We start from the raw sequence: 21,503 nt of genomic DNA on the forward strand, positions 1-21,503 counted from the left end.
TCAGCTTTCTTGACTGCTGATTGACAATTCCATAAGCCTCCCCGTACTGTGACAAGTGTATTAGTGGCTGTAGGAGGGTAGGAGAGATTAGCCGGGTTGCTAGCAAACTGGCGTGGATGGGTTGAATCTGTTCTGGAGGAGCAGATTGTGGATATAGGTATGAGGCACATTGTGGTGTCAAGAGTGGCAGGGAGAAGGTTGTAGGGAGGAAGCGAGATAGTAGGGAAATAGCAGAGTGGGAGGGAAATATAGGATTATGGTGTACTTAGCACTGGGTGGATCCCTCAGCGGAGAACTCCAGGAAAACTCCTCTTTGTCCCTCTTCGTTTCTCGACGCTTTGCTAACGCTAAGCCAGCAAGCCTTTAAATCTCCTTCACTAATTAGTTCTGTCTAACACCTGGCCTTTAATGGGTCACTTAACAACAAAAACTAAATGGCCGCTTTAAACACGCCCCTTAATCAAGTCAGCTGGTCAGTCAGCAGTCAAGTCTCAGTTTTAAAGATTTTACTAAATTACTTAAAATGTCTTACCCTGATGTAGTATAATGTCTCTCAGTGAATGTGCTGTCCTTTCACAACAGCTTGTCAGATATGGTGTGTTTGTCTATGTCTGGGTCTTTTAATGTCATGATGTGCTCTGTCCTTGTGTCCATGACTGTATTGTGACCTGTATCCCTATTGTATGTCTATGTATGTGATCTTGTTGTGTTTTTATTCTAATGTTATTTATCTTGATTTTATTCTGTTTTAATTGCTAATCCTTTTTCACACAGGATTTTTGCCTGTACCTTCTGGCAGGGGGACTGCCAATTAGCCTTTTGGCTAAGATTGGGTGCATTTACAGTTGTAAAATGTTTTATTAATGTACGCTGTCCCCTTTGATCAAATAAAGTAAACCTAACCTAAACCTAAACCTAACCTAATGACAATAAGACTGTGGGGCGCCCGAGCGGCGCACCGCATACAGCACTACGGTGCAACACGGCCGACCCGCATTCGACTCCCGGACCTGGTGATCTTCCGCGGTCTATCTCCCATTTCCTCCTCTCTACCGGACTGCCCGGTAGCTAAAATCAATAAAAACCTACAAAAACATAAAAGGACATGTAACATTTAAATATGATGAGTGTATTTAAGTTAAGTTACTTTTCCTTACAATGAGGGAACTACTGTATGTATGAAAAGGGCTACATTTCCTACACAGTTCACCTGATATGGATGTAAACGCCCTTAAGTTAAAGCTGCATTTTAACCTCATTGAACTTGTTCCATTTCAAATCCAATGTGCTGGAGTACAGAGCCAAAACAAAAGAACATGTTTCACTGTCCTGACTGCACCGTATCTTGTTCTCAGATTGGCCTGGTGGTGGTGCTGATAGAAAGGTCATGGGGTCACCAAAATCATAGGTGTCTTTCTAGGGGTCATGAATGTTCACAGCAAATGTTGTGACTGTACGACAAATGGGTCAGTAGATGCATTCATTTGAACATTTTGGCCTCATGCTGGTGCGATAGGAAAGGTCATGGGGTCACCAAGGTCAATAGGTTTCTTCCTGTTGGGGCCATGATGAATGTACACAGCAAGTTTCATGGCAATCCGGCCATTACTTCTGGAGATATGATGCGAACAGACAGACAAGTCTGTTTTCTTAGTATATTAACACTTTGAGTGCCAACAACGAGAAATCTCGTTATTTCATGCCAACCGTTCAGTGCCAACGACGAGAAATCTCGTTATTAATCGTTTTTTTTTATTAGCGATTTCCATTCATTTTTCATCAATCTAGCCTCACGTTACCACTGGGACTCTCTCTGAGCTCGAACAGGGAAAATACCGCCCCCATCCTCTCCCGGATGGTAATGCACCCTTTGGATTGGACTGAATGAAAACGCATGGGGAAAAGAAAATCCGGAATCCACATTTTACTTGTCAGTCATGTAATCCGAGCCGATTACAGTCTTTGTGGTCCCTCAGAACAGCGTGGAATATATGTTTCAAGCACCCAGCGTTGGATCAATAAACGCGATCGATATTTGGAATGGCGATCAGGAATTGGAATAATCTTTTTGGAGAACATCTGATCTGAGGTAAGGAATCTATTTTACCAGTCTTGGGGTAATCAGAGCTTTTTTCACAGATATATCAACGTGTCCCCTATGTGTGTATGTGTGTGTGTGTGTGTGTGTGTGTGTGTGTGTGTGTGTGTGTGTGTGTGTGTGTGTGTGTGTGTGTGTGTGTGTGTGTGTGTGTGTGTGTGTGTGTGTGTGCGTGCATAAGTACACATATACTATCGATAATCTAGCGTTTATTTGAAAACGATTCATAAATAGGCCGAAACATTTTGTGGAATACACAAAAAGTTTTTTGTGTATTCCAGTAAAGGTCGATTCCTACAGAATCACTTTTTTCTGGACATTTCCAAAAACAAAATGGTATTTATAAAACGGAAATGTACCGATGAAAAAACAATCCGTTTCGACAATGTTGACTGAGCCTAAGACTGCTGGCTTAGGCTCAGCTTCTTCCCCCAGGCCATCAGAGCCTTGAACAATGAACATTGAGTGCCACAGAACACTGAACTATCCACACACAAGCACACATGAGCACACACACGACACGCACGCTGTGCACGCTCACACACTAGCAGCAACTTTAACACTTTAACATGAGCGGGCACACACTCATGTCGCACACACCCACTTATGGCCAAAAGGAAAGGCCACTTTAAATTAGTATAACAACAGTAACAGTGTATTGCACTACCAAAGCTACCTAGCATGTCCTATATGCTCTGTAAATAACTATGTACAGATACCGAGATGTCACACCATGTTACCTGTTACCTGTTTATTACACAATGTTGTTTTTATTGGATTCTATTATATGTTGTACCACTGTATTGCACATCATTGCGGGCAAGACCACCCGCATTTCATTGTATACTTGTATGCCGTGACAAATAAAACTCTTGACTTGACTTGACTTGATAAGCGACGGGCGTATTAGACACATAGCCATAATTTAAGATATAGTTTATGCGTTCGCAAATGTGCTCGCCCTCTCATTGAATAGAGCGCTGGCACTCAAGCGCTAAATCGTGCACCCCCTGCTGGCACTCAAAGTGTTCCACTAAGAATTTATTGCGCTGTGGGAATTGCACCCTTAACTGCGCGGGGTTTGCGCCCGGTATCTGCTCCATCTTTGTGAGCTATCCACTAAGGATATTGCGTGGATGAGATACCAGCGCAGACACGCCCATTATGTGTGGAGTTTTCCCCTGATCTGCTCCAGCGCAGTTGGCTTGCAGCGCTGAGAGAGGCAGAGAGAGAGAGCTCGGAGGACGTTCACTTGTTTAAACAAACTGTATAAATGCCATAATACATGTTGATTAAAGTTGGGACTCGGTCCCTATCAAAGTGGAGCATGGTGCGGTTTTCTGTTGGTGTGAACACAATCGAATTTTCATCTAATCTAGGAAGCACAGGGTTTTTGGAAGTGAGTGTGAATGAGAGAGTGTGCGAGTGTGTGTGTGTGTGTGTGTGTGTGTGTGTGTGTGTGTGTGTGTGTGTGTGTGTGTGTGTGTGTGTGTGTGTGTGTGTGTGTGTGTGTGTGTGTGTGTGAGCGAGCGACTGAGAGAGCGAGTGTGTGCGAGCGTGTGTGTGTGTGCGAGCGAGCAAGCATGAGAGTGTGTGTGTGCAAGCGGGATTTTCCCGAAAATGATCTGTCCAATAGAATGAACGACTTGGCGACTGCATGTCCTTTGTTTACAAATTATGTTCGCTCCAAAAAGGGCAGTGTGAACGCAAACCAAAATCAAACAATGTATCATTCTCACATTTGGTCCACCAGAAAGTCTGGACTATCCGTGGACTTTCAGATGTGAACACGGCCATAGCGTTTAGGGCTTTGCGCTTATTTACCACCTTGTCTGTGAAGACGGTAGGTGCGTAGCATTAACTGCTAGGTGCAAGTTGTGCCGTGCTTTGTGGATTCCGAGAATGGCTCATTTGCATAGAAAGGTGACATGTTCCGCCCATATTACCTAATTTAAATACGCGCCAATTGCACCGGACGCAATGCTGACGGAACGCAGTTGCCACCTAATTTCACCCGTTGCGTGTCCTCTGTGGATACCAAACTGAGTTTCAGAGAGATATGCACCGGCTTTGCGTCGGAAAAAGCAGCGCAAACCCTTTGTGGATCCCACCCTAAGTGTGTTAAATGTACATTTCTACCTATATGTACTTTTCTGAGAGTATACTTGCCTATGCAGGTCTTTGGTACTTCTTATGTGCTTTCATATACTAATTCAAAGCACATGTTTAGTATGATAGTCATTAATATGCTCTCTGAGTGAAATATAAGTACACTTGGAAAACTACAAAAACAAGATGTTTGCCTAACTTATTGTACTTTAGTAAACATATTAAAAGTGTACTATTATGGTAAGCAAAGGTAACCAAAAATACAACTAAATGATCATTTCAATATATTTACACTAAGTACAAAAATTTCATTTTTCCGAATACATAATAATAAATTAATAATAACTTTATTTGTATAGCACTTTTCATACAAAAGTTGCAGTTCAAAGTGCTTCACAACAGTAAAAAAATACAGGCATAAGCGAGCATAAACAATTAAATACAAAAAGATAGAGAGGTAGCAAGGTAAGGTAAATCACAGTTTTTCAGTAATACAAATAATAAAATAGAATAGATTAGATAGAGTAAAAAAGTGTGGTTTAATTCAGTTTAAAATATGCAAAAAATTATAAAATAGAACAGACAGTAAAAAGTGTGATAAGATTGTTCAATAAATCGCTCTTAGTACTTTGAGTTTCTTTACAAAGTTCTAACATACAACAGAGCATCGCTCTAACATACAATAGAGCAGTCCATCGCTCTTACATACAATAATAATAATAATAAATTCAATTTGTACCGCACTTTATATTTATGAAAATCTCAAATTAGGGACCATGATGGAAATAAGTGCTTGCATTTAATCATGTTTTTATCCCTTGGATGATGTCTCTAATCCACAATCAAATCAATCAATCAATCAATAGTGCTACAGGAGATAAAGATAAAAAGTTAAATGAATACAATTTTAAATGAATAAAACAACCAATGAAATGGAAGAACATAAAACAATATATATAATAATAATAATAAAATGAATAGAAGTAAAAATAAAAGTAAAAGAATAATTCAGGCAAATGCCTTGTTAAAAAGAAGTGTTTTTAGGCCCCTTTTAAAAACCTCAATGGACTGTGGTGCTCTCAGATGGTCGGGGAGCAGGGGCGGATTTAGGATTGTAGGAGATCCGGGGCTTAGCCCAGATAGGTGCCTCGGGCACGGATTCTTTTTACTTCGACACCACAATTTGTAACTTATACCACCACCTTGAAAGTGTTAATATGCGTCTTTGTTTACGGTTTGATTATCACTGATACAAAGTAAAATAGTGCAGTGCAATAAAATAGTTAGTAAAATAGAATAAAATAATGCAATAGTGCATTGCAATAAAATAGTTATCATCGTATTTTTTCGGGAGGCCGGTAAGGAGTGCATTACAGTAGTCGAGTCGGCTTGAGATAAAGGCATGGATCTGGTTTTCAGCGTCCTTTTGATTTATAAATGGCCGTACTTTAGCTATGTTTCTAAGGTGGAAGAATTAAGTTTTTGTCAACTTGTTGATTGTGATTTAAAGCTTAGGTCTGAGTCTACCATAACACTAAGACTTAACTCACTCAAATACAGTTAGCAGCTGGATAGACCACAGATGGAAATTAGCTTCTGCTAAATAATTCTATTTGTTTTTATTTTTTTTAAATAGATTCTGGGCTTTTCAGAAAACATTTGGGGCTTGAGCCCAAGTAGCCACACCCTAGCCCCGCCCCTGTCGGGGAGGGCATTCCACAGCCGAGGAGCAGCTGAGCAGAAGGCCCGGTCACCCATGGTGCAGAGGTGTGTCCTGTGTATGGGTTGGAGTGTGTTTGAGTGTCCAGAGCGGAGGGAGCGGGTGGAGGTCGGGGGAGCGATGAGCTCCTTTAGATAGGAGGGGGCGTTGCTGTGGATGCACTGATGGGTGAGGAGGGAGACCTTGTATTCAACCTGGAAGAGACAGGGAGCCAGTGTAGGGAATGGAGTATGGGTGTGATGTGATCATATTTCCGCACTCTCATCAGGATCCTAGCAGCACAGTTCTGAATGTATTGGAGCTTCTGGATGCTCTTGCTAGGGATCCCGAAGAGCAGTGTGTTGCAGTAGTCAAGCCTTGAGGAGACAAAGGCGTGAACGAGCTTTTCCGCATCTGGCAGGGTGAGTGTGGGACGGAGTCTTGCTATGTTTCTAAGGTGGAAGAATGAGGTTTTGCACAGGTGCTTAATGTGGGAGTCAAAGGTCAGGTGGGGGTTTTATGCCCAGGTTAGTTATTACAGGTGAGAGGGGGAGGTTCTGGCTGGAAAAGGTGATGCTGGTTATTGGGGTGTGGGGTGCCGATTAAAATGGCTTCTGTTTTGGCACTGTTTAGTTGTAGGAAATTGTGACTCATCCACGCCTTTATCTCCTCAAGGCAGGTGGTCAGTGTGGATGAAGGTGATGACGGTGGTGACGGTATGGGGGCAGAGGGAAGTGGGGCAGTCCTGAGGTAGAGGTGGGTGTCTTCAGCGTAGCAGAGCAGTCCATCGCTCTTAACACTTTGAGTTTCTTTACAAAGTACAGTTCTACATTACCTTATAGAACAACAGAGCAGTGCGTCGCTCACAACAACAGAACATCGCTCTAACATCAACTTAACAACAGAGCAGTGCATCGCTCTTAACTTTCTTTACAAAGTTCAGTTTTGAATTACAACAGAGCAGTGCTCTTAAAATGACAGTGCATAGGAGGTAGTGAGATATAATTTGCATAGAACCGACACATGAATTTAATAGGAAGTGTATGAAAGTAGGTAGGGTAAGAATAGTGCAGGTAAAGTACAATTTGTCAGGATATCCCTGATGTTTCATTGAAATGCCTGAGCAAAGAGATTTTAAGCTGTCTTTCGAAGATGTCTAGCGAGTTGGCTTCCCTGATGTTTTGGGGTAGTTTGTTCCACAGTTTTGGGGCATAGTTGATAAAGGCTGCATTACCGATCCTCTTTTGACTGTTTCTGGGAGCCTCTAGTAGTCCAGTAGCTGATGATCGCAGTGTTCTTGCTGGCCTGTAATTTATTAGTGTTGGCGATGTAGCTAGGTCCCTGTCAATTTAGAGCTTTGTATGTAAGGAGAAGGACCTTAAACTCAATTCTAAATGTTACAGGAAGCCAGTGTAAAGCAGCTAAGACTGGACTAATGTGCTCTCTTCTTTTGGTTCTAGTTAGCAGTTGGGCTGCAGAGTTTTGGATTAGCTGAAGCCTCTCTGTGGTTTTCTTAGGGAGACCTGTGAAAAGTGCATTACAGTAGTCTAACCGGCTAGATATGAATGCATGAATTAGCTTCTCAGCATCGTTTTGATTAATAAATGGTCGTACTTTTGCTATATTTCTGAGATGGAAGAACGATGTTCTTTGTTAATATGAGAATTGAAGTTCAGTTCTGAATCTATGATAACCCCGAGACTAGTGACCTCAGATTTGATCCAAGGGGTTAGTCCTCCCAGGTTCTTTATTAACGTTTCTTTTTTTGTTTTGGGGCCGATAATTAGAATTTCGGTTTTGTTCTCATTTAGTTTCATGAAGTTCTTACTCATCTTTTATTTTTTTTTATTTTTTTTGCACCATTTCAACAAAACAGTAAAAATTCTCCAAGGACTTATGACAAAAGGGGCTTTCTCTTAGGACCATTTGAGACCTGTTCGAGCTGATTTTGGGATTCACCAACCGTCCCAATAAAACATATATAATTAATATTATATTATAATATATTTTCTATCATGTCTTGCCCGAAAAGGTCTCAAATGGCCCTAAGAGAAAGCCCTTTTTGTCATAAGTCCGTTGGAGAATGAGACCCATTTACCACAGAAAGTATATAAAAGGTGCTGAGTAGAGGCAAGAGACCCAGATGGGCCTATACGGGGCCTCAACTCATTAAATCATTGGATAAAAAAAAATAAACAAGAACAAAAGTAAAGTGAAATAAGTTCATAATTTTTTTTTCATAATATTAAGATAATAATAATGATAACAACAATAATCAAAGTAATAACAATAATAACAAAAACAACAACATTAAACACTTTGGGTGCCATGGGTTAAATTCATGATATACCATAGATTGCCAGCTCTATTTGTCTATGGAGAAGTACCCCTTCTTTGCATGGCTATAACTTTTTAAATTCTATTGCTACATTGCCATTATTAGGGCCCATTCAAAGTCCTATATGTATTGTTCATTGTGTAGCAACGTCAAACTTTTTCATTCACATATTCATAGTAAAGTATGGTCTAATGTATAAGTATGTTTTCATCTCTTTCTGCAGCTTTCTCCAGAACGTGATCTATAGCCCCAAATGCATTATATTGATGATGAAATACAGTTTGATGGCAATCGGGGCGATATAAAAAAATTCAATTGGATGTACTTCTAGAATGATCTACGTATGATCTGATGATGACCGGATGGGCGGGGGATCGTTTATAATTCCGTGGGCAGCGTTATATCATTCATCTAGTGTGGGTCATATGTTCATCATAACAGTTTATATGGAACACGTTAAAAAATAACGCTGAATCTTACCGGATCTTCCTCGCGCCGTTGGACGATCAGCGTGGTGTATACCGTTTACGATTATGGGATGTTTATCCTGATGAACCATTTCCAGCTTGTATAATACTATATACGTCCAAATCATGTTGTTTATCGAGTTATTGGCAATGGATCGCTATATATTGTGACGAGCCAGAGTGCCGGCAGCCAAACCGAGTGCCCGGAAGTAATATGGCCGAACAGCACAACCTCCACAGCACTTCCTGTTTGGCGATTGCGCCGATCGGCCACCAGATGGCGCTCCTGAACCGCCAGAGAGCTCAGTGGGTCCTCCTGGTGGATCTCAGGCCAGCGGAGGGGAAATATGAATCCGATCACAGATTTTTGAAATATTGATATTAAAGACGCTGTAAAGCGTCCTTCGGCAACTTGAGCCTGGCCGGGAATGACGCTGTAAAGCGTTTCCCGGCACACAAAGTGTTAATAATTAGTCTAAACAAATTAACACGAAACTGTAAAACAAAGTGACATTAATGGTTTTATGAGATTGAAACTATTCATTTAGTAATGTATATTTAAGCTCGGATTTGAGTGATGAAATAGATGAGCAAATTTGTATTATGGAGGGTTTTGAATTCCAAATAGTAGGACCTCTAAATATTATACTGAAGTTACCTAATGTTGTGCAGAAGAAATTACGATGAATATTGTTTGATTGCCTTGTTGGATATGAATTAATACTGGAGTTTGATAATGAAAAGATTATGGAAAACAATAGGAAATAAATCTAAATTAAAAGTGCAGTTAAACATAAAAATACACATCTGGTATACATTAATATCAAAGATTGATAGTATTTTAAGTTGCTTAAAAAGAGGAGCAGATGGTTCATGGTGATTAGAAGTAGTGGCAAGCCTTGTGAATTTCTTTTGTAATATAAAAAGTTTGTGAAGAGAAGTAGGAAAAGTACTGGCCCAAATAATATTACAATATGATAAATATGGGTATATCAAACTATAATAAAGTGTCAAAAGACAGGAGCGATTTACAAGAGAAGAAATCCTTCTAATCCATTTATTTATTGCCAATAAGCAGTCTGTAATGGAGTTAATCGCTGTATCATTTGGTTCAGCAGATATGTACAGTTGTGTATCATCCGCATAGCTATGGAAACCTACATTATGTTCTCTGTTCTCTGATTCTGATGAATAAGTAAACTAAAGTACACTAACTTTTTGTACTTGGGCCGACACACACATGCACAGACACACACACACGCACGCACGCACGCACGCACGCACGCACACACACACACACACACACACACACACACACACACACACACACACACACACACACACACACACACACACACACACAGACAGACTTGGCAGAGGTAGTAATAAGGTGAAATAGCTGATATTCCCCTGACACACAATTTATTCTCTGTCCATCCGAGGTGTTGACGCAGATCCTTCACATAAAGTCAACCTCCAACCATTACCACGTCCGTCCTCTTCGTTCCGAGAGCTTAGAAATACCGGCGTACTTGCTTTGTGCTGCTGACAACACGGCTGTTTTGGCTGAGCGTCGAGAAGCGTCAGGCCCGGTCCGCTCGTCTCTCTCTCTCCCCCGTCTGGAACATCTGTCAGGTCTGCCTCGGCTCGGAGCCTAATCAACGGACACCTCCGACCGGCAGGGCCTCCTGCCTGCCTGCAGGTTCCTTCAGCCTCGCAGCAAGAGAGGGAGAGAGAGAGAGAGAGAGAGAGAGAGAGAGAGAGAGAGAGAGAGAGAGAGAGAGAGAGAGAGAGAGAGAGAGAGAGAGAGAGAGAGAGAGAGGGAGAGAGGGAGAGAGGGAGAGAGGGAGGGGAGAGAGGGAAGGAAGGGAGAAACTTCTCTGGCTGTCTGGCACCCCTTCAAACTATTAGCTCTCCGTCAGCTCCTTGTTTTGTGCACAATTAGCGAATGTTACAGAGTGCCTTTCATTCATTCCTCAGTGCCTTATTCTCTTTGCCGTTCTCTCACCATGGGGGCTGCAACAAATGAGGCCTTGTGTTTTTATTTTATTATTTATTTTGTATCCTTTCAAAGCCGAGTACAATGAAGCTTTGTGGAGCCGTGCGATCCGAGTCGGATATAGCTGCACGCCGGGACTTCAGTTCGCCCCTATTTGAATAATAATTTTTCAAAGGTACCAAATAGCTCCCGTAAGCAAAAGGCAGACTTTCCCCTTTATAGACTCTCCGCCAGATGTTCGATCGATCGAGCGAGTTTTGCCACTGTCTGCTTCCCACGGCGTCTGCTGCCCATGCCGTCTGTGATGCTCATGCCACGCTCTTCCCGATGTGTTCTTCTCCCCCGTCTCAGGTGCAAGTGTAACCTGCACGCCAACAGCTGCGTGTTCGACAAAGGGAAGCTGGGCTGCGAGTGCGAGCACAACACCACGGGGCCAGACTGCGGCCGCTGCAAGAGGCACTACCACGGACGCGCCTGGAGCGTGGGCTCCTACCTGCCCATACCCAAAGGAACAGCAAATATATGTGAGTATTATGTATCCGGTCCACGCACTCACCTCAGGTCCCGTCTGCAGTCCGGCCGCTGGTGCCCGTGTGGGGGAAACACAGCACTCTCACAGCATTAAGCCGTGCAGGTGTTTTGTTGTAGATAGAACAAGACGATCCTATCCGCCTTATTCCATATCCATATCCTCATTAAAGGTGCCGTAAGCTGTATTTCTTTGTTTAGATACGTGTTAAATAGCTCTAAATTATGACAGCCATCACGGATATAGTGAGTGTTTGTTTGGTCAGTAACTTGGGTCTCCCGATCCCTCCGCTCTGCAGTAAATATCCCGTTCCCACTTTATCCAATCAGAAGAGAGAACCCTAGATATTTGTCTTTTACTTATTTCAAGAAATCTTCCCTAGCCAAATGTATTTACTGCACTAGAATATTATTTTACTTGTTTCAAGCACATTATTTGCTTAGAAATAGGTTTAATTTCAAGTTTTTGCAGTGTGGAGTTCTCTCTCCTGATTGGATAAAGTGGGAACAGGATACCAGAATATTTTTTTTCTGTTTACTGCAGAGCGGAGACCCATATTACTGACCAAACACTCTATATTGGTGATGGCTGTCAGAATGTAGAGCTATTATTTTATGCTGCTTTGGTCAGTTGTGCCATAAATTCCAATACTTACGCAAGAAATCTTTCATTTAATTTCAAACCTTTATTTCAACTCGTGAGACACTGAGGTCGCCCTCATTTACAGCGACAACGAGCTTATAAAACAATGCACGGTTATACATATATATTTTAAATGCAGCAAGAGAAGGAAAAAACTCCAAATGTAGAGTCAGTCAGAGGGCATTCCAGGTGTTGGAAGCATCAAAGAAAGTTTTACCTAGTTCAGATAAAAGCATCAGTTCAAATCATTGTGAATTAATCATCCAGTCTATATGAAAGTGGTCAAACGTGACAAAAAAAAATTCAAACGTGACTAAAAAATGGGCTTTCTCTCTGCCTCTCCCCCGCTGCCTTTTCAGAGGCAGACGGTGTCCTAATCTTGGAGGGGAGTTGAGTCACATTTGTCAAATCCCATGCCTGAGGCGGGGGGCTCATTGCCTTAATAAATCTAACACACCCTCTCAGGGATGCTGTGGTGGACGGCCAGGCCTGGCCAGATGGCGAAAGGCTGGCCCTCTGGTCCTCCAAGACTGATTCAGCCCCTCAAGTCAGAGACTGGACAGGGGATGGCAGGCTCCTACATGGGAGCAGACAGTCTGTATTGTGTGTGTGTGGTCTTTGAGTTGAATACTGCAAATGTGGGGCTGTAGATGGATGTTGTATTGATGCAGGGATGTGATATTGCTTTTGATTCACTGATCTTGTCTTTGAATTTGTGCAAAACATCACAGAGGGTGTTTATGGCTTATTCTCACACACACGTTCATCTGCAGAGCGATGAAATGGATGCATGGACTTAACGTATGTGTATGAGTTCATATGAGCAGCTGTGTGTTGTGTGTGTGTGTGTGTGTGTGTGTGTGTGTGTGTGTGTGTGTGTGTGTGTGTGTGTGTGTGTGTGTGTGTGTGTGTGTGTGTGTGTGTGTGTGTGTGTGTGTGTGTGTGTGTGTGTGTGTGTGTGTGTGTGTGTGTGTGTGTGTGTGAACTCTAAGGAGATATTTCTTGATTTCCCCCTGCTCCACTCCTGTGTTATGAGTCTCTCTGCAAAATGTGGTGCTTGTTGTTGGATTGACAGGTCGTTATTAAAAATCCCAACACTTGGCCGCTTCTGCACTGAACTGATGAAACCGAGGTCTTGCCATATCAGAAGCAATATTATGACTTGTTTGGCAGCAGCATAAAATGCAATAATGTTGCATATAGCACTGACGTAACCATATTGCTCCCCCAGGTGTGTGGAAGACCTTTTTCTTTCTTGAATTATGTTTTATTTATTTATGTTTAATTTTTTTGCCCAGCCCCTCAACACGCCTGGTCCCATAACGTCAGGCTCATATCTCCTTTGAGAATATTAAACACACAGCCCTCATATCAAGACAAATTTGCTGAACGTGCAAAATGTAATTATGGTTTAATAGCTTTCATCTGTCATCAAGTCTTCCTCTTTAATCACACAAGTCATTTATCTCCCAGGTAGGGACGAGGGGCGAGGGGTTATTACATATTCAGATATACGGACGCACCTGACCCTCCATCTAAGACGTCAGAGTCAGAAATGGTGTCCTGTGTTGCTGGGGGCCATAGCTGTCAGTGGGGGAGGCTGGGTGAGTCATTCTGGTTCAATGATAAGGCTTCCCAGGAGGAGGGGGGGGGGGGGGTCATTCTGTTCCAATGATAAGGCTTCACAGGAGGAGAGAGGGGGGGGGGGGGGGGGGGGGGCGACCTGTAAGTAACGCGGGGAGTGGAAGAGGAATCACTTCTGTAATTATGTTGACAGAACACTTTGCAGGGAGCGTCAAGTCTTGTGTTGCAGAATGTAGAATGTGTTTGGGCTTGGAGTCTGATGGGACTGTAGAATGTATTTGGGCTTGGAGTCTGATAGGACTATAATGTATTTGGGGCTTATAGTCTGATAGGACTATAGAATGTATTTGAGCTCGGTTTGTCAATATTTTACTCCGGCAGGAAAATCACTGGTAATATTTCCTTTGAAGTGCCTCTTGAGGACGGCTTGAAAACTGCTCTCCCCGAGTCTGGCAGTGGTGTGTAATTGGCAGCAGTTGTTGTGACTGGCCCGACTGGTGATGGAGTGAGAAACCTAATGAAACATGATCACTGAGGAGCCTTTCATTCCACTAAAGCACAAACAATGGAGAGTCGTTGAGAAGACCTGGCCGTGATTACAGGGTGAGACTCACCGCTGATGAAAATAGCTCCAGTCAATTAGGCTATACGGTCAGACTGCAGACTAAAGTGGCCCAAATCTGAGTCTCTTTGCTCAGTGACCATCGGATCTAGGGGGGGTTCAGCTCAGTGACCATCAGATCTGGGAGGGTTTCATCACAAATCACGTGGTATTTAACCTTTTCAATTCTGATTTGGGCCACTTTCATATGTGGTCAGGTCTGATTTTGTTTTATTTAGCCGGCCTCCACTCCACATCATGTTTACACACGCCTGCAACTGTCACCCAGCCTTTTAACTGTAATTAGACTGTTCTGCTTCATGTATTACATACTGGATCTTGTAATTATATTTGGTTGATCGTTTGATGTGTGTTTGTACCCTTACCTCTGTGATGTATGTATCATCTGTCTCTTTTCTCTTTTATTTATCTTTCCGTTACCCTTTAAGAGGTCCTTTTGTCCTCTCGCCGGGCCGCCATTGTAAATAAGAATTTGTTCTTAATTGACCTGCCTGGGTAAATAAAGGTTAAATGAAATTGAGAAAGAAAACGTCAACTCAAAGCCCATTCCCATAGGTGTAGATTTAGGGGGGGTTGCAGGGGACATGTCCCCCTCAAAATTGAGAATAGGTACATTTGTCCCCCTCAAAAAATATAGCTAATATGAAAGAAAAAAAAACTCCCGAAATGAATTATAAAACATTTATATAACCTTCTTACCTGTAACTATATATTAACACCCTTACAGGACCTGAATGTTGTCTTTTCCTTTACATAAATAAAGACATTTACACCATAAATTGATGCAGAAAAGGCACAACTACACAGAATGCAGGAAATTAATATATATATATATTTTTTATTTTTTTTTTTTTTATAGCATTTTCAGCTTTTTTGGTCAACGCAGGACCTTTTGGCCATGCAGGACCGAGAGAGGAGAGAGGGTGAAACAGGAGGAGAAGAGGGGCATATGGCCACCGGGTCTGGGAATCGAACCCGGGGCGACCGCTTCGCGACTCAGCACGCTATGTGGTGTGCTACTGGAGCGCCGGAAATTAAGTGTTTGACGCTCAAAATGTCCTGGGTGAGGACCAGACACCCTGCTTAAAATGCCCCCCCCCCCCCCCCCCCCCACCCCAATGTTGAACCCAAACCTACACCCCCTTGCCTGTTCCAAGATGACACAGTGAAATATATATATTTTTTGTATTCTTTTTTATCTTCCCGTTGAGAAAAGCATTACTTATTAACTCTTAAAATTTGGTTTATTATTAAATATAAAAACCAATGTTGTAAAAAATATTAAAACAGGACGTGGGGCCTAAATACCGGGGAATGTGGTATAGAATGGCCATGATATCAGGATGTAGAATTGCATTACGACATTGGAAATCACCTGTTGATATTACTTTTTATTACTTTTAAAGAATGGATGGAACTAATGTTCCGGACAGCATCATATGAAAGGGTGACGTATAGAGTCGCAGGGAGAGAGGATATTTTCGCTGAGGTATGGGACAGTTTTCTACACCTGACTGAACGGTCTGGGGACAAATGATTAAGATGGGATTACAATATTATCAAGGATGAATATGAAAAAGGGGTTTTGATCTGATGGTACTTGTGCTTTATAATGTATTGTGTATATATGTACATATATTTTATGTCCGGATGGTGTGTCTATGGAACGGTCACTGTCTCTATCACACTCACATGTGCGCAGGTATAGCCGCATACAAGTATCTAGGATACACATATTCATATGTGTACATAATAGGTTTACACACACTCATATACACAAGGATAAGGTATACACGTCAGGGGCACACATACATGCACATACTCATTTATAGGAAATAGGCATACACATACCTACATATACACATAGTTGAAATATAAGCTTTCACTGACACATAAGGGGGATACACATGTATATAGGAGACACACACATACGTAGCTGAGACGCACATATATATACACATCTGAGATATACACTCACATAGGGGGCAGAGGCACACATGGATACGAAACACACACAAGAGATAGGAGTACAGTCACATACCAGGAAGATGCACACACACACATATGAGGCATGTACACATGCTTACGTGATACACGTACCCACATACATTGTGTTATCATGCACAACTGCATATGTCTGGGGCGCTTTCTCTCACATGCAATATGGAGAAGGGTGGCATCCCGATAGAGGATGCAGCACATACCTGCTCGAAGGTAGTTCGGTCTACATACAAGGTATATATATCAGGAATGTATACGCATAATGTATAGTATAGTATGTTTCTTTTTTCGTAAGTCTTTTTTTATTTTCCATGTCAGTTATTAATGTATTTGTATGAGTCCTTTACATGTTTTGTATGTTCTTACAAAAAAGAAAAAGGCAAATCCTGGAAATTGAATATGATGATGTGGAAAGAGATGTTTGGAATGTTGGAGAGATTTGTGCAAAAAATAAAAATATTAAAAAAAAAACAGGACGTGGGAACCTTTGCAACAGCAGAAGTCTTAATTCTGTTGACATTTGATCCCAAAGCGATGGTTATCATCAGGAGGCCTGGTGTTCCGGGGTCTGGACTGAGGGAAGAGGATCTCTGGGCTCCCAATTATTCAAGGAGAGAAAGAAAAAGGGGGAAGCTTTTATTTCGGTGCAGTTTCACAACAGATATCTGTGGAATAAGAATGAAATGAGACCCGTGTTTTAATGAGGTTTTGTTGTCTCTGTCTCTCTCCTCATAGGTATTCCCAGTAACCATGGACCAGTGCGTAAGTAGATTCCGTTTCTGAATTTGGCATGCTGGCTTATCCACTTTTACAAAGTCTTCTGATTTGTGGTTTGCATACAGTGCACTTGTTTGATTGATACGGAAACAACAACAACAACAACAACAACAACAACAACAACAACAACAACACTGCATATTATCATTGTCATCTTGGAATGTTTCCCCTTGAAAACAAGGATTTTCTATATATTGCTGTGATCATTTATATGTAATCTTGGTATATAGACACATTTCCCCCATCTCTCGTAAGCAGATGACTTGGCAGTCAGATGCAGTATTTGCCCTGAGACATAAAAATAAAATAATATTTGTGGAGACATGGTGCCCACCATGCATTTTAGGATAGATTAGCTATTCCATGCATGTTGATGCCTGAAGGTGAAACTTCATATTGGCTAACATGCACATTTGCATTTACATAAGCATGATGTATGTGAAAATATCCTCTTCCCAGCCGTATGAGAAGTGCTGTGCATTAGCTTGTTAAAGGGATATTTCACTTTAGTTGAACTTGTCAAAAATCTGCTGTACTTACCTGGATCTACAGTCGTTTACAGTGTAGAACTAAACAAGTGACCACTGCTGTCCCTGTCGTCTGCTGTCAACACCACCATTCCTCCCAGGTGGCAGGCTCCTTATTCACTTCCATTCATTTTGAGGACATAGTCTAAATATCATACTTCTGAAGTATAAACAAACTACTGCTGTGAAGATTTAAATAAAATCAGATCCAGTCAATTTGTGTAGGTTTGAGTGAGCTGTATATCTTTGCCCTAATGGAGGAAATATTCTAAACATTATGTGAAGTTGACAGTTGGTCAAACTACACCTCAAGTGAGAAATAGTTCCTAGACTCATAATTTGAAAATGGCAATATTACCAAAAAAAAGAACACACAAGTACCATTGACTCAGAAAAATGTATTACACATAATAATATTTTTGTTTCGTTTTTTGGTGTATAATTCAAATTATTTATTTAGATTTGGTCCTCAAAATGTATGGAAGTGAATGAGGAGTCAGACACCTGGGAGGAATGTTGTGGTGTTGACAGCAGACAACAGTGGTCGCTAGCTCATTTGTAGATTACTTTATATATAGAGGTAAGACTGCTGGTTTTTGAGCAAGTTCTACTAAACTGAAAATATCCCTTTAAGTTCTTCAAACTCAATTAACACAAGGCAACTGAAATGTGTCTTTGAGAATGCCGCTCGCAGATACACAAGACACGTGGTCCCACCTCCACACATGCACTTCATCAGAAAGGTCAGATCACAAGGTTGCCTGCAGTGCACTGCTCCTGCTGCATCAGTGCGTCTTCTACATCTAAAGCCAATCAGCCCAGGTGTTGTGTCGTTCCCTGGAACGAGCCAGAGATCTGTGCATGTGCTGCCACTGTCCATTGAACCCATCACAGCATGACCTCTTTGACAACCCAGTCTAATTGATGACCCTCTCCCGTTCTCACACAGATCGAGCAAATGCTTCATCTCTTGGTGTTGCAACTCGTAATCAAGGTAGGCTTCATTGGCTTATTGTCTCTTCAAACTTCGGCATGGCAGCGGCAATACAAATCGTCCATCGATGTTTTATTGGTATAGGCAATAAACAATTTTTTTAATAGGATAATACAGTTGTGGTGGAACCGGACTGATCACTTACGGTCAGATCTTCATGATCAATATAGGTTCAATAGTGAAACACATAGTACAAAGTACATTTGTAGGTTAAATGAGCTTTGCTGAGAGGAGTGTTTTCCAGTGGCCACCTGGGAGAACACTGAGGTGGAGAATGGGATCCAGCTCTCTTGTGGATAGAGAAGGGTGGGGTTATGGGGGGGGTGGCTGTCAAGCTATTGTTAGGGCAAACAAAGGGATTCCTCCACACAGCATACAGTATATAAAAGAAGGTGAGCTTCTTGTAGGCTGATGATGACGCTTGCCACTTCGAAGGGGGGGGGCAAGAAGTCAAGTCAAGTCAAGTCCGTTTTATTTGTATAGCACATTTACAAATGACTAAAAGCCAAACCAAAGTGCTTCACATGATAAAAACACATACAATGCAATTAAATACACAAAAATTACAGAAAAAAGGTATAGTACGGTACAATAAAACAAGGGCAAAGTGCAATATAAAAAGAGACAGGAAAATTGGATAAAAAGTCCAGGGTGACAGCGGATGTCAAATGTAAATGGCAGGCTAGCTGTGATCAAAGGCCAGGGAAGCAGCGAAGGCTCAATCTCCCCTAGAAGCTTGCACATGGGTGAGTATTAAGGTGAGGGTGTGGCTGTGCAGTCCTCACTCCCACCATCTTCACTCCTTGCAGATTGACCTCCAGTGGCATGAGAGAGCCCATGACGACCTTCGTCTGGCGGGCGTTGCAGGGGGCTGCCGGTGGTCCGGTTTGTTGGACTCCGCCTGTGCCTGTCCCTGTCCCCAGGACAGATTTTTCCTCAGGGTTTACCCATGTGGCAATGGGGGTCCCTTCCTCCGCCTTCACAGCCGCTGTGGTGGTTCTCACATCCACCGTCTTCCGCCTGCTCCGCCGTTGAGGTGTTCTGGGATCACTCTTAGTCTGGCCTCTGCCCTTCGACCCGTTCGGCTTGGGTGACCCTGCCAGGAGTGCGAGACTCCCGCCGACATAGCTCTAGGGGTCATGGAGACGCGCCAAGTGCCTCACCACAATAAGTGGTGATCCCGGCGAGACACACACACACACACACACACACACACACACACACACACACACACACACACACACACACACACACACACACACACACACACACACACACACACACACACACACACACACACACACACACACACACACACACACACACACACACACACACACAAAACACATGTGCGCATATGCGACAACACACACACACACACCTACACACACACACCTACACACACACACACCTACACACACACACACACACACACACACACACACACACACACACACACACACACACACACACACACACACACACACACACACACACACACACACAGGCCCTTCCAAGGCAGACCTTTGTTACATGGACATGGAACAGACCTGTCTCATGATCACCACCTCCTCAACCTACTAGCCACTTTGAGCTCTTTTTAATTACCCAGAATGCTCTCTGGGGATGCAACCCTTTCTGCCACCCTCTCATCTTCAGGAAAGAAAAAAAGAAGAAGAAGAAGAAGAAGAAGAAGAAGAAGAAGAAGAAGAAGAAGAAGAAGAAGAAGAAGAAGAAGAAGAAGAAGAAGAAGAAGAAGAAGAAGAAGAAGAAGAAGAAGAAGAAGAAGAAGAAGAAGAAGAAGAAGAAGAAGAAGAAGAAGAAGAAGAAGAACAGGGAAAGAGAGGAGAGGGAGGGAGAGAGTCGGAAACAGGAGAGGGAATGAGAGAGGAGGCTCCAGGGGGGTTTATGTAGATTGATCTCCAGCTGTCTCCAGTTAATCCTCGTGGCCAGATAGCTTGTGTGTACTGAGTGTTGAGGCACGCCTGCACCGATGCCCTCACAGTCAGATAGCTTGTGTTTACTGAGTGTTGAGGCACGCCTGCACCGATGCCCTGACAGTCAGATAGCTTGTGTTTACTGAGTGTTGAGGCACGCCTGCACCGATGCCCTCACAGTCAGATAGCTTGTGTTTACTGAGTGTTGAGGCACGCCTGCACCGATGCCCTGACAGTCAGACAGCTTGTGTTTACTGAGTGTTGAGGCACGCCTGCACCGATGCCCTCACAGTCAGACAGCTTGTGTTTACTGAGTGTTGAGGTACGCCTGCACCGATGCCCTCACAGTCAGACAGCTTGTGTTTACTGAGTGTTGAGGCACGCCTGCACCGATGCCCTCACAGTCAGACAGCTTGTGTTTACTGAGTGTTGAGGCACGCCTGCACCGATGCCCTCATAACCAAAAGACAGAAATTAAAAGAGGACTTTTAGGAGGGGAGGAAGATCTGCAACGGTTCCTCTCTCATTCCTCTCCCTCGGAACGGCTAGTGTGACACACCTATAAGAAAGAGCCCATGCAAGCTAACTTCAATAGTGTATTAATGCCACTGTCAAGTGACGGTCTGCTACTACTGACAGCTCATATTGAGCTCATAAGCTTCTAGCCGCGAGTAATGGGGAAGCCTTCATGCTAATATGATAAACAGGAGGAATGGCTGAACTTGGGTTTCAGCTCGAACCGACATTGGAGCAGCAGATATCGACCGGATGTAATTGAAGCAACACGTATTCCGTTTCACTGCATATAATTAGAAAATCCTGTATCTGAAAACTGCCTCCTTTGATATATTTAACTGCGCTGATGACTCAAAGCGAGGCCTCTTATTATATTTGTATGTGATATTATGCGCAGGCTTATTCTAGAGCGGCATGGCTAAGTGCATCAGAACCGTTAAGGCGATAATATTCAGTCCTACCACATAAGATCCAGCTCCAACACAGAAGAAGTGGTAGGGGTTATGCTCCAGAATATTGATCTGTAACTTTGAATCTGGTATCATGCTGTGAGATGCCGTATCTTACAAATCGCAGCCTTGCCATGTCCAAGGGCATCACATACATTAGATCACACTGAGAGCAGTGAATCAGAGGGCTAGCTCTTCAGGCACGTTCAGAGAAC

General features: G+C 42.7%; 1 protein-coding gene across 3 annotated transcripts in view; it reads left to right on the forward strand.

The window, feature by feature from the left end:
* LOC311238781 (netrin-G1-like) overlaps positions 1–21,503 on the forward strand; it is a 205,500-nt gene that overhangs the window by 168,180 nt on the left and 15,817 nt on the right. For 2 of the 3 annotated variants that reach the window (XM_084326971.1, XM_084326972.1), the window contains exons 4-6: positions 11,062–11,234; positions 16,824–16,850; positions 18,342–18,386. In XM_084326971.1, coding sequence (XP_084183097.1) covers positions 11,062–11,234; positions 16,824–16,850; positions 18,342–18,386 — 245 coding nt within the window. The remainder of the gene's footprint in view (positions 1–11,061; positions 11,235–16,823; positions 16,851–18,341; positions 18,387–21,503) is intronic. The other variant, XM_084326973.1, reaches the window with a different exon arrangement.

Source organism: Notolepis coatsorum, assembly GCF_963971535.1.
Source record: "Notolepis coatsorum genome assembly, chromosome: 13".
Lineage (NCBI taxonomy): Eukaryota > Metazoa > Chordata > Actinopteri > Aulopiformes > Paralepididae > Notolepis > Notolepis coatsorum.